This window comes from Saxophila tyrrhenica, assembly GCF_035928015.1.
Source record: "Saxophila tyrrhenica strain CCFEE 5935 chromosome Unknown scaffold_17, whole genome shotgun sequence".
Taxonomy (NCBI): Eukaryota; Fungi; Ascomycota; class Dothideomycetes; order Mycosphaerellales; family Extremaceae; genus Saxophila; species Saxophila tyrrhenica.
The window spans coordinates 403,385-415,644 of NW_027041749.1; the positions used below are offsets into that span (position 1 = coordinate 403,385).

At 56.6% G+C, this 12,260-nt stretch overlaps 7 protein-coding genes across 7 annotated transcripts; 4 read left to right on the forward strand and 3 right to left on the reverse strand.

Annotated features, from left to right (window-relative positions):
* Positions 1–578: 578 nt before the first annotated feature.
* On the forward strand, positions 579–1,333 carry LTR77_009311 (uncharacterized protein; the record flags this gene model as incomplete). Its single annotated transcript, XM_064806539.1, has 2 exons — positions 579–1,106; positions 1,160–1,333. 2 exons carry the CDS (start codon positions 579–581, stop codon positions 1,331–1,333), a joined length of 702 nt encoding a protein of 233 aa, XP_064655356.1.
* A 362-nt stretch (positions 1,334–1,695) lies between these two features.
* On the forward strand, positions 1,696–4,410 carry LTR77_009312 (uncharacterized protein; the record flags this gene model as incomplete). Its single annotated transcript, XM_064806540.1, has 2 exons — positions 1,696–2,221; positions 2,495–4,410. 2 exons carry the CDS (start codon positions 1,696–1,698, stop codon positions 4,408–4,410), a joined length of 2,442 nt encoding a protein of 813 aa, XP_064655357.1.
* A 95-nt stretch (positions 4,411–4,505) lies between these two features.
* On the reverse strand, positions 4,506–5,647 carry LTR77_009313 (uncharacterized protein; the record flags this gene model as incomplete). The annotated part of the gene is made up of 3 exons (XM_064806541.1): positions 4,506–5,243; positions 5,437–5,588; positions 5,644–5,647. The coding sequence occupies 3 exons, from the start codon at positions 5,645–5,647 to the stop codon at positions 4,506–4,508; spliced, it is 894 nt and encodes a 297-aa protein (XP_064655358.1).
* A 626-nt stretch (positions 5,648–6,273) lies between these two features.
* LTR77_009314 (uncharacterized protein) lies at positions 6,274–7,416 on the reverse strand (the record flags this gene model as incomplete). Its single annotated transcript, XM_064806542.1, has 4 exons — positions 6,274–6,543; positions 6,609–6,877; positions 6,928–7,078; positions 7,132–7,416. 4 exons carry the CDS (start codon positions 7,414–7,416, stop codon positions 6,274–6,276), a joined length of 975 nt encoding a protein of 324 aa, XP_064655359.1.
* Positions 7,417–8,021: 605 nt separating this feature from the next.
* On the reverse strand, positions 8,022–9,974 carry LTR77_009315 (uncharacterized protein; the record flags this gene model as incomplete). The annotated part of the gene is made up of 1 exon (XM_064806543.1): positions 8,022–9,974. The coding sequence occupies one exon, from the start codon at positions 9,972–9,974 to the stop codon at positions 8,022–8,024; it is 1,953 nt and encodes a 650-aa protein (XP_064655360.1).
* A 190-nt stretch (positions 9,975–10,164) lies between these two features.
* On the forward strand, positions 10,165–10,555 carry LTR77_009316 (uncharacterized protein; the record flags this gene model as incomplete). The annotated part of the gene is made up of 2 exons (XM_064806544.1): positions 10,165–10,197; positions 10,250–10,555. The coding sequence occupies 2 exons, from the start codon at positions 10,165–10,167 to the stop codon at positions 10,553–10,555; spliced, it is 339 nt and encodes a 112-aa protein (XP_064655361.1).
* Positions 10,556–11,055: 500 nt separating this feature from the next.
* On the forward strand, positions 11,056–12,168 carry LTR77_009317 (uncharacterized protein; the record flags this gene model as incomplete). Its single annotated transcript, XM_064806545.1, has 3 exons — positions 11,056–11,835; positions 11,892–12,009; positions 12,068–12,168. 3 exons carry the CDS (start codon positions 11,056–11,058, stop codon positions 12,166–12,168), a joined length of 999 nt encoding a protein of 332 aa, XP_064655362.1.
* Between the last annotated feature and the right edge of the window lie 92 nt (positions 12,169–12,260).

Sequence of the window (12,260 nt, forward strand, 5' to 3'; positions counted from 1 at the left end):
GATCTTGTCCTCTCGACTTCGACGCGACGTTGTGGACCATGGCTCAGTACTACCACAGCGGAGGAGGAGGAGCCAGAACTGCTGAGTTCTCCAGCCATGAGCTTCGAAGATGTGAATGATTATAGGGGAGCCGAGTATTGTAACCATGAGCCATGCAAAGAAATGCTTATCTGTTCAATATTGTTCAATGGTCTCCAATACCCCCCGGACCTCGACACGTCCGGCTGGTTCAAGAGCCATTTGGCATCGCAAGTGTGTGTGACTGATCTGCTCGTTTCGGTCTTATCTTCTCAAGTTATCGGCGGCGCCGTCCATTGCTTCTTTGAATCTCATTGTCGACCTTATTAACAGCCGAACAGTCGCCACTGGAGAATGGAGAATAGGTTTAGCTCGGACAATCGACGGGGGCCCGCGGGTAGATCCGCCGCACGATCGTTGGCGAAGCAACAGCGAGCGCGATCTGGGAAAGCGCGATCTAGCACGAGCCCTCTGTAACTATCTCTTGGACGTCATCTCAAACATTCTTCTAGTCAACAGCAACTCTTCCGCAGCTCTATAAACACAGCACCACAGTCAACATGGCGCCCAAACGCAGAACAGCATCCTCGCGACCAGTAGCCGCAAACCAGCAGTCCAAACTATCGTTCACAAACAAGGTTACCAAGCAGGGTTCAAAACAGCAGTCTAAGGGCACCAAGGAGGATCCAGCTCTCGTAGAGCACATCGTACGCACAGATGTGAAGGCAGAAGGCGATCCAGACATCGAAGAACCCACTACCGCTGAGAAGGCGATCCAGCAGCAAGCAGAGGATGAAGCAGCCTCATTAGATGCTGCGCAGGATGCCCTGGAAGCGGATGGAGAGGCGGTGACAGCAGAGGATGTGTTGGGAGGTCGGGCAGAGCAGAGTGACATCGGCGCTGTAGGTGGCAAGGCGTCTGGTTGGGTTGGCGACGAAGAGGAGAAGGCGCGCAAGACGACGGACACGCAGATCAAGAAGTACTGGCGGACGAAGGAGCAGGAGAGATTAGCGCCAAGAGTGCATCAGGAAGACTTGACGCTTTACGAGAAGGTGCTGCGGGAATGGGACATGAGCGGGCAGTACGGCGTAAGTGTAGGCGGGAATTGTCACAGTGGGCTTTGACTAATAGATGTTTGCAGCCCTGCATCGGCATAGCACGCCTCAAGCGATGGAAGCGCGCGAACATGCTCGGCCTGCATCCTCCAATCGAAGTGCTTGCAGTGTTGCTGAAGCAGATGGATGCTGGGGATACGAACTCGCAGCGAGCGCATGTGGACGAGCTGATGAGTTCGCGGTTTGTGGCTGATAACTGATCGACTCTCGTTTGCGGCTTACTTGACCTGTTCAGAGCGTGGTAGGCTTCTGAAGGACGATGGTGTACGATATATGATGAGCTACTGCAGCCTTGCTTATTACTTGCTTGGGTATGCGGCGCATGCAATACCTATGTAGGCAAGAAACGCCTCAAATGACTCATATCTTTATTCCTTTTCTACGTCAAGAGGCAGACAGGTACATGCATACTTCTGACCAGATGTCCAATCGCAACGCTTTATCACCTTCAAGTCCACGGAGTACGGCACGGACAGGCTCCAGCTATGACACAATCTAGGCTGCATCTATATCCCAAGGACATCGTTACAGGCTTTGGCACTTCAGCGGCATCACTGCAACCATGTCGCATACCTACCACGTCGAGAACGCGGACGAACTGCGCTCAATCATAACCCAACACCCCAGCCCTACATGCGAAGATGAAATCAACATCACGCTCTCCCTATGCAAACCTTTACTCAACCCTTCCATCTTGTCTGCCTGCCGCCGCCCAGACCCCCCCTACAGCCAACTCAACCGCACTCCCCGACGCCAAGAGTTCATCGACATCAACCCTTTGGCAAAAACCTGGCGTACCGCCTGGATCGACCTCCTTCGCCACCTCTCCTACACCCAACTGCACATCATATTCGACCCCACTCTCCCACCTGGCTACCAAAGCGATCATGGAGACGTGGAGGGGTTCTGGTGGAGCGTAAACGCGCCTTACCGGGAGAAAGGGCCGGTGGAATTGATACTAGTAGACCGGGAGTTTCTGGCTTTTGTAGTTACGCTGGCGACGGAGGGGAGGATGATCAGTAAAGGCAAGATCAAGTTTGAATTGGACGAGAAGGGGTTGGTGGGGTGGAGGGAGGAGATGGCGGGGCGTAGGAGGGGGGTTCTTGAGAATTTGTCGAAGTGAGGTAATTGACGTGTGATGGTTGGTAGATTTAGTTTGTATATCGATTGACCGCATTTGTGTGTGGAACACGGCAATGTAAGGAGGTACATCTCGATGATTAACGACAAAGGTCTCAATCCTTCATAAGAGCTCGACTTCCATCTCCAGCATCCGCCACCTCAACCGGACAACATCCAAAGTCGTCCATGTATCATGCCCAAAGAATAATCCTCAAAATACCACATCAACCCTCCCTCAGACAACCACGCCTCCTGGACCGAATCATCCATCAACGCCGGCAACCAAGCAGGCAAGGCAATCCAAAACGCACCATTCATGCCAGAACCTCCGACCGGCCCTTCAATGGACGCAGACGTAACACCCTACTTCAATCTCGGCTCATACTGCTCTCCACTCGGAGACAACTCCAACCCCATCGGCCAAACCTGGTTCGACCGCGGCCTCGTATGGTGCTACGCCTTCAACCACGAAGAAGCCCTCTACTGCTTCCGCAAAGCCATCGCCGAGGACCCGGGATGTCTGATGGCGTACTGGGGCATCGCATACGCGCTGGGGCCGAATTACAACAAACCCTGGGAGATTTTCGATGCTGAGGAACTGGAGCGTAATGCCAAGGAGGCGAGAGAAGCGATCGGGATGGCGAGTCGACGGGGGACGTTGGAAGGGCAGTTGATAGCGGCGGTCGGAGAGCGGTGGGGGGTGGGTTCGTTGGAGGGCGAGGGGAGGGAGAAGTGGAATGAGCGGTACGCTGAGGCGATGGCGGAGGTGGCGGGGAGGTGGCCTGAGATGTTGGATGTGCAGGCGTTGTATGCTGATGCGCTGATGAATCTCACGCCATGGAGTCTCTGGGATCTGAAGACCGGCGAGCCAACATCCGGCTCACGAACGCTGGAAGCAAAGGAAGTTCTCGAGACCGCCATGGCAAAGGAAGGAGGCGACTCCCATCCGGGCCTCCTACACCTCTACATCCACCTCATGGAGATGTCCTCGTCCCCCTCCACCGCCCTCCCAGCCGCCAACCGTCTCCGCAACCTCGTCCCGGACGCAGGACACCTGCACCACATGCCCACGCACCTGGACGTCCTATGCGGCGACTACGCCTCCGTGGTAACGTCCAACACGGCAGCTATAGCCGCCGACGAGCGCTGGGTTGCGCGACGCGGAGCGAGGAATTTCTACTCGTTGTATAGGGCGCATAATTACCATTTCAAGATCTACGGGGCCATGTTCGCTGGTCAGTCGCAGACGGCTCTGGAGACGGCTGCGCGGCTTGAGGAGGCTATTTGCGATGACTTGCTCCGTGTCGAAAGCCCGCCGATGGCGGATTGGCTCGAAGCGTTCTTAACAATGCGACTCCACGTGCTCGTGCGTTTCGGACGCTGGGACGACATCCTCTCCCTTGACCTCCCGGAAGACGAAGAGCTCTACTGCGTCACCACTGCCATGCTCCACTACGCCAGTGCCGTGGCATACGCCAACACATCCTCCCCCGCCTCCGCCTCCTCTTCCCGCGAAGCCTTCCTTACCTGCGCCCTACGTGTCCCGGAGTCGAGGACGCTCTTCAACAACACCGCGCGCTCCCTCCTCGCCGTCGCGCGCGCGATGCTCGAGGGCGAAATCGCGTATCATGCCGGGGAGACAGCGACGGCTTTCCACCACCTCAACACGGCCGTCCGGCTCTCCGACACTTTACCTTACGACGAACCGTGGGGGTGGATGCAGCCGCCGCGGCACGCGCTCGGGGCGTTGTTGTTGGAGCAGGCGAGCCGGAGCGCGCAAGCGGACGTTAGCGAGGAGTCAAAGGCGAAGGAAGGGGCAACGCAGGAGCACGAAGTATTAATCGCGCAAGAGAGACTCCACCAAGCGCTCTCCTTATACGAAGCCGACCTCGGCCTCAACTCCACCCTCCCGCGCGCGCTGCGGCATCCGGGGAACGTGTGGGCGTTGAGCGGGTTGCGGGAGTGTTATGAGCTGTTGGGAAGGAAGGAGGAGGCGGAGAGGGTGGGAGTGGAGTTGGGGGAGAAGATGACGGGGGCGGACGTTGAGGTGAGGGGGAGTTGTTATTGCCGGAAGGATGCAGAGCGCGGTGGGCAGGGGGTGAGTAGGGGGATTGAGCCGTGGCGGTTTAATAGAGGCAAGGAGAAGGATACGTAGCTCATGGTTGAAACCATGCATTGAGATACCTTTCGGCGTGTGAGATGCAGCGTCAGCTATCCTATTCATGCCATGTCCTACATACCATCTATAAATCATTCCCGCCCCCCAAGATGCCGATAAACCACGGAAAAATCCCTCCCCTTCGTCCCCTCCGCGCCTTCACACGCAGCATAAATCTCCCTCGCATGCGGGCCCAAATGCGGCACGATGTCCGCCTGCGCGCAAGCCGTCAATGCCAGTCCTAAATCCTTCAGCATCAGACTCGTGCCGAAACCGCCTTCATAGTCCTTCCCTGCTGGTGCTCCCTCGACCACGCCTGGCACGGGGTTGTTGGCTTCGCTGGGCCAGCATTTGCCTGTCGCGCTGTTGATCATGTCCGCGAGGACTTTGCCGTCGAGACCCCATTTGATGCCCATGTTCATTGCTTCGCAGGTGGCGATGTTGTTTAATGCCAAGAGGTAGTTGTTCGCCAGCTTCCCTTTCAGGCCGCTTGTTTGGGGCCCCAGGTGTACGGTGCGACGGCCCATGAGCGAGAGGACTTCCTTCACGCGGTCCACGCCCTCGGGAGGACAGCCGATCATGAAGGTGAGTGTGCCGGCGGATGCTCCTACGACGCCTCCAGACATGGGCGCGTCGACGAATTTGCCGGAGCCGCTGGAGTGGGTTGCGTTGGCGACTTCGGCGGAGGACTTTGGGTCGATGGTGGAGCAGTCGATGAAGAGGCGTTCGTGGGTGTTGGGGGTCTCGGAGCGGAGGGTGTGGGGTCGGAGCATTTGCTGGTAGACGTTTTGGACGTGGTGTGGTTCGGGGAGGACGGTGATGATGGTGGTCTGCAGTACGTCAGTCTCAGGCTTCCATGCTAGGGCTCTTGCGTGCTCAGTGGAAGTGGTGTATTGTCAGAGGATTGGCTATATGTGTTTGGGTAATCAGGACAACAGCTTGCGCTGCCAACTTAGATCATAGATAGAACAATTGGTTCATCTTGCAAGTGCTAGAAGAGGTGAATGAAGGTGTATGACATACCGCCGTCTCCGCGACCTCGCGCACATGCTCTGCTATCTCGACCTTGCCGACCTCTTGCTTGAACTTCTCGGTGACCGCCGGGTTAACGTCGTGGATGAGCATCGTGTCGGATTCGGCTATCTTCGCCCGCAGGTTCCTGGCCATGGGGTAGCCTGCCATCCTCGTCAGTACAGTATCCTCTCGTACTCTTCGACTGCCATAGCATACCCATCCTCCCCAGCCCAATGAAACCATAGCTAGCATCGCGCCTCAAGCTCGTTGCGAACCCTCTCCGACTCGCTGGGCCAGCCAGGCTGCTGATCGAGTGCTTCAGTGAAGAAGCCGCGGCCGTCGTCCTCATCGTGCCTGCAGAGTGTGTTGGCGGGATGAGGTAGGACGAGAGATACACGACGGGCGAGAATGCATGGTCGAGCCGCTAGTCAGGCACACGAGCAGAGGTGCGGCTATTAGGATCCTGCGAACAACCGAGGACAATTTGCTGATGGTGGAGCTGCGGGTTAGCCCCAAAGCTTCGTTTCGTCTCCTCCATTCTCCGCTGCGCCGTTGGAGAGGGTGTTGCTAGACTTCGAGTGACCACGTTGCCATCCTATACTGTCCAATGGGCAGCTTGTCGAAGGTGTGTGAAGAAGACGGCTTCATGTCTGGTAGAAAGATTGTAAATGCGTCAAAGGTCGGTCAGAACTGAGTTTGTGGCCTTAGTCAGCACCATCACGTGCGCGTTGACCTCATGGGCTAAGGTACACGTCTAGAGAAGTAGGAGAGGATCACAGTAACACGTGGTAAAGGCCTTGTGGACGAAGCGGCCAAATTTAGACGGCAAACAACACCGTCCCGTCTCTACTCCTTCAACAACTCCAGATACTGCCCAACCAACCCGGGCACCCACTTCTCCATCCCCCCAAACTCAAACCCAACCTTCTCCTCACTCCCTCTCAAATCCACCGCATCCCCCACAACCTCCTCATCCAGCGTCCCAGGCCTCAGCACTCCCCTCTCCACCTCCTCCGGAAACAACTCCATAACAAGTCCCACCACATCCCGCCACGGCGTGCTCATCCCTCCATTCCCGACCGTCAAGATATTGTCCAGGTGTCTCACCTTCTCCGCCTTGAGGGAGACAATGTGCGCCCGCGCGCAATCATCCAACCACACCTGCAACTTCGGCCTCGGACCCCCGGCGCCAGCCCCAGGGCCGTGAGCATGGTCCCTTCATTCGAGCCTAAGCGGGACGGATCGCGCATTTGCTCGGCGGAGGTGTAGAGTTCGTTGGGCCCCTGGATATACCCGGGAAGAATGCAGATGAGGGCGTAGTGCGGGTTGTGCTGGGCGATGTACTCGGTGCTGCGGACGTGGGCGAGAGTTTTGGACAGGACGTAGGCGGCTGGGGCGTTCGGGGCGGAGGCGAGTTTTTGGGGGGAGGGGAGGGGTTTGATGTCGTGGGCTGGGAAAGGTGTTAGGATGTGACGGTATTCGAGCTGAGGGACGACCCACGACCAGCGCGTTCGGCGCCGTTCTTGGGCTCGATGACGATGATGCTCGAGGTGATCACCACACGCTTCACGCGAGGCTCTTTGCTCGCTGCCTTGAGAATGTTCAGTACGCCTTTCTCGGCTGGTTCGTACATCAGCTTCTTCCAGTCGGTCTGGGAGCAGTCAGTTCCCACGAACAATCGCCCAGATGCAGGGGTCAGCCTACTTCTCCAGCTCCAAACGCGCTGTAAACCGGCGAAGCCACGTGAATCACATAGTCGACGCCCTGTATATTCTCACCGTACGCTCCGTCGGAGGTGATATCCGGTACGTGGACGAACTCAACGTCGTCCAAGAAGGGCTTCAGCGAGGCTGTCGCTTTCAGCTTATCCGCCTGCTCGAGCTTCCGCAGGGGGACACGAGCCTTGAAGCCATGCTGAAGGGTAAAGACAAGAGTGCGGAAACCTAGGTGTCCTGTAGTGCCGGTGACGAGGACGAGTTCTTTCAACATCGTGGCTGGTGGAGAATTTTCGCCGTGGATGGCAGTGTATGACCGGTGCGAAGCCGGCGCACCTTCTCGGACGCCGTGTGATTGAGATATATGTCAATAGCTTCCCACATCGAGGCCTTCGGAGTTAGGGCATCGTTGCAATCAATCAATCATCTCTTTTCTCCCTGCCCTAAGAATCCAACGAGCCGCGCTCTCAGCTGTCTTTGGCCGCATTCGCGTTGGTCTCGGAGAACCCAACAACTTACGAACCCGGCTCGTAAAACTCCAGCTCGTCAGCATGTTCAACCTCTTGTTCATCCCACGGCGGGCGTATACTCGTTTTCTCCACTGGCAGGTTGGGGCTCCTAATTTTGACTCCTGCCATGTGCCTACCGTTCCAGGGCATGCTCAAAAGGTATTATACGCCCGTCGGAACAATTCCTTGGGCACCAGCGCGAGGGATCCTTCCTCTGGAAACCAGTGTTGTCACTCAAGCGTCCTGGAATCACTAGTGTGATCGGTCAACAAGATATACCGGCTTGGCGAAGCTTTGCAGACGCCTCCAGACATAGCCAAGAGTGCTAGTCATGGCAGTATTCCCTTCGTCCAACAGCAGGAAATCCGTATCACCGACCCCAGATATCATTCCAACCCTCAGGATTCAGCTCCAACGGTCCAGGCAATACACTCGTCCGCGGCGCTCGCCCCTCGCCAGGCTCAGGCAAGCAGATCCACTCCCGCAGACAGCCAGGGACATCTTCTTTCGAATGGCTGATGACCAGAAGAGCCTGTTCGGGCGCCAGTCCAGCGAAGACGACCTTGTCAGCCTTGTCGACGGCGCTTTGCTGAGCTTCGCCATTCACGACAGCTGCAACCTTCTCGCCGTGGGATAGAAACAGCAGCGCTTTGTCACGTGTTGCTTCGTCGATGCCGCTAAGAGCTTCGTCGAGGATGACCAGGTCGGGACTTGCGACTATGGCTCGCAAGAAGAGGACGAGGCGTTGGTTCGAGAAACTGAGTTCTGCGAAGCGGACGTCGTCTGCCCATCCTAAGCCTGTGCCATCCTCTGAATCCTTGCTAGTCGCATTGCTCGTCTGCGAGCTCGGGTGTAGCTCCTGTGCGAACCACCGCAGACAAGCGTCCACACGTTGTTTAGCAGCATCGTCCAATTTTGGCTTCGCCATCGGCGCATCTGCCCAAGCCGACTGAAGCGCTCGTCGTACTGTCAGACCTTTCGGGAAGAAAGCATGTACTTCCGGGCTCGAATGACCCATCCGCTTTTGAATGTCGAAGAGACTGATACCTGCTTGTCCAGGTCCAGGGAGGCGAGATCGTCCAAATAACTTGATAGGCAAGCTGTATGTTTGGGGGTGGTCGGAGGTTATGAGACTGAGCATTGTCGTTTTCCCAGAGCCATTAGGCCCGAAGATACCGCATCTTTGACCGCGGTGAAGTGTCCAGTGAAGGCCTTCCTTTTCTTCACTCCCATGACTCTGCTTCCAGCCTCCGAGCACGACTTTCTCACCGTAGGCGACCTTAACGCCATCCATCTCCACTAGTGGCTCGCCTGGTGTAAGCGGTTGAGAAGCTTTGGCGAAACCGTCTCGACTCAGCTTTTGCTTAGAAGTGGCATCGTGACCATGTCGAACAAGGTCCAGAATAGCGTTAGCGACAGGCGCACTGGCGCCATCCCGTCTTTGTGAAAGTACTTCGTTCTTGGGACCCTGCGCCAGTATTTGCAGCTGATCACCGATGACTACGAGATGATTCACCCACTCCGGTACGCCATCTTCTGGCCTTAAGCTCATGATGAGTCTAGGCTGCTGTCGTTCTGCCAGATGCCTTAGAACTTGTGACATAGTCGATAGCGTCCGTGGATCGAGTCCCATGAACGGCCCGTCCAGTAGTAGAACTTCCGGTCGCGCCATCAATGCCTTTGCAATGCGGGCTCGCCGCGTTTGTCCATTGCTGAGGTTGGCCACCGGCATCGACATTAGCTTCCCAAGGCTCAGCTGCTGCGAGACCTCCTCAAGCATTCCCATCTCGGCCAAACTGAGCTTATGCTCGAGGGCATTGAGCTCCGTATGCCCAGTCAAATAGTCGTACACCGAAAAGTCAGTCTCCTCCCTCCGACTCTCATACCTCGCGCTCAAGTAGGCTCCCCGAACATTCGTCCCACCCACGCTGCTGCCTCGCTCGGCGTCGAAGCCGACGTACTTGATAGCATGTTGCGGCGACTCCGCGAGATCAGACAGATAAGGATACGATCGTGCCGTAGGTGGAAGACAAATATGCTGGCCAGCCAGTACCTGGAGGAATGTCGTCCTAGCTAGGGATGAAGGCGATAGGATGGACCAGTATTGAGGTGTAGCCTGTGGGCCGGACGTGTTGGATAGCGAGAAGTTGAGTCTTGGGAAGATTGGTGGATTGGAGTCCTTGGAATCTGTAGCTGATGGGTAGCGTCTGTAGAATGTGCCGTCCCTAATATCGATGACAGGCTTCGACGTAGATTGCAATCGTCTTGCGGTGTGGTGTAAGGAGCGTGAGTGCTGCCGGGCAGCCAACTGTCTCTTCCACATTCCCAAATGCCTGGATCTTGGTGATGAAAGAAGAGGTGAAGTCCAACAGGAGTCAATGTGTTGCCGGGAATAAGCGATCGGGGATAAACTCGCGTGAGGTGCACGAGACACACAAACGTCACATTGCGGGGTGAAGACTTTCAAGGACGGCCGAGGACGAGGAGACCATCATCTCTCCAATCCCACCAACATGCTACCGTCCATGCAACCATCGAGGCCAAAGGTATGCCATCCACACCCATGCGTGATCCTGCCATGCTAACGCTCGAGCGCAGGCACAACAACCACGTCAACATCAAAGCCCACTATACCAGCAGCAGACCCGACAGCAATCCTCCCAACCATCATCCCAGATCGAAGCCATGCCGCCGCACAAGACACCGGCACCCCCAGCGCCGGTGGCAATGTCAGCTTCAATGCCAGCACCGATGTATAATCCTGCAACAATGCATCCCGTCTTCTTCGCGCCGTGGAGAAAGGCGCCCTTCCCCATGCCCGGCAGCAGTGGTTTCAGCCCTGTCGCGACGGGCTATGTCTTTGGAGATGGGAGGAAGCGGAGCCAGTCTATGACCAAGTTGTGACGGGGAGGCCCCGGGAGTGCTCACAATGCGACCACATGTACACCAAGACGGCGCTCGGCCAAGCAACTCGACTGGAAGCCTTCTGAAACACCGACGGCCGCTGAATCCTGCAGAGGATGCGGTGCACATCTTGGCGTCTTCCTGGACGGATCTAACAAATTGACAACAGCCTCGGCTGTCCAGAAACAAGGCAAAGGAATCGAGCCGTTCACGCGGCGGTGAGTTTGGCATTCCAGCAACCGTTCCTGGGGTCTCAGAACCTGGGCTTTGTATCTGTCGGTAGGGATGTCCCAGCTATTTGCTGTCCCGCCATGGATGCGCATAACAATGGCACTCCTACATGGCCAGTGCCGACAACGATGAAGGAGCCTTTCGACCTGGCATCCGGCCATGAGTTGTATACAGGTCTCCCGCCAGCGCTGGTAGGAAACGGGGCTGTCTGTACTCTACTGGTGTCCTTCCGGTGTTTACTTCGGGTCGCCTGCCCGCCCTTGTGCGACATGCTCCTACCACTGCTTCTGGCGGCATTGTTGGCAGACTTTGCTGCTGCCATCCCAGTGCCACAAGATAGCGGCTCGTCTGCCCCCTCGACATACACACCGATCATGAACGGCCAGAACTTCCCCGACCCTAGCATCATCCGAACGAACAACGGCTGGCACATCTTCTCCACCAACGCCGTCGTGGACGGGGAAAGAATCAACGTCCAAGCAGGCTACTCCCCGGACTTCACAGACTGGACTTATCGCAACAACTACGATGCCCTCCCCAGCCTTCCTCCATGGGTCGACCCCATCTCCCCTTCAGTCTGGGCACCCGACTTGATCCGCCGCCCCGACGGCACGTTCATAATGTACTTCACCGCTCTCAACAGAAATATCAGCCACCACTGCCTCGGCTACGCCACCTCCAAAACTGTGGAAGGCCCCTACTACCCCGACAGCCCCGAGCCCTGGATCTGCCACGCGAGTCAAGGCGGCGCCATCGACCCGAGTGGGTACCATGACCAGCGCACCAATAAACGCTATGTTGTGTACAAAGTCGACGGGAATGCGATTGGGCATGGGGGCGAATGCGGTAACACTGTCGAGCCGATTGTACCGACGCCGATTATGCTGCAACAGGTAGCAGACGATGGACATACTTTTGTGGGAGAGGCGAGGCAGATCTTGGATCGTGATGACGGGGATGGGCCGTATGTGGAGGCGCCGTCGTTGTCGTTCTTGGATGGGAGATACGTCTTGTTCTTTTCGTCGCAGTGTTACGTTTCGCCGAAATACGTAGGTACCTTACCTCACGCTGATGCAGAGATGTCATTGACTGATGGTCGTATCAGGATGTCACATACGCCATCGCCGACGACATCACAGGGCCGTATGAGAAACACGGACCGTTGTTCATCACGGGCGACTATGGTATGGTGGCGCCAGGTGGAGGTGATATTGCCATCCACGGTGAGTCAGCGAATCTTTCGGGTATCGTAGGCGGACGCTAACGTCTGTTGTGTCCCAGGCGATCATCTCATCTGGCACGCGGATTGGAATGGAGGTCGGGCGGCGTTCACTGCGATTGTGAAGTTGGAGGGGCAGGAGATCAAGGTTGAATGGCCGTGAGACAAGACCGGGGCATTGCTCGGGCCTGTTGACTCGGTGCATTCAATGGCGAATGGTAGGGCATTGGCCAATCTGCTGTATGGAAAAGCACT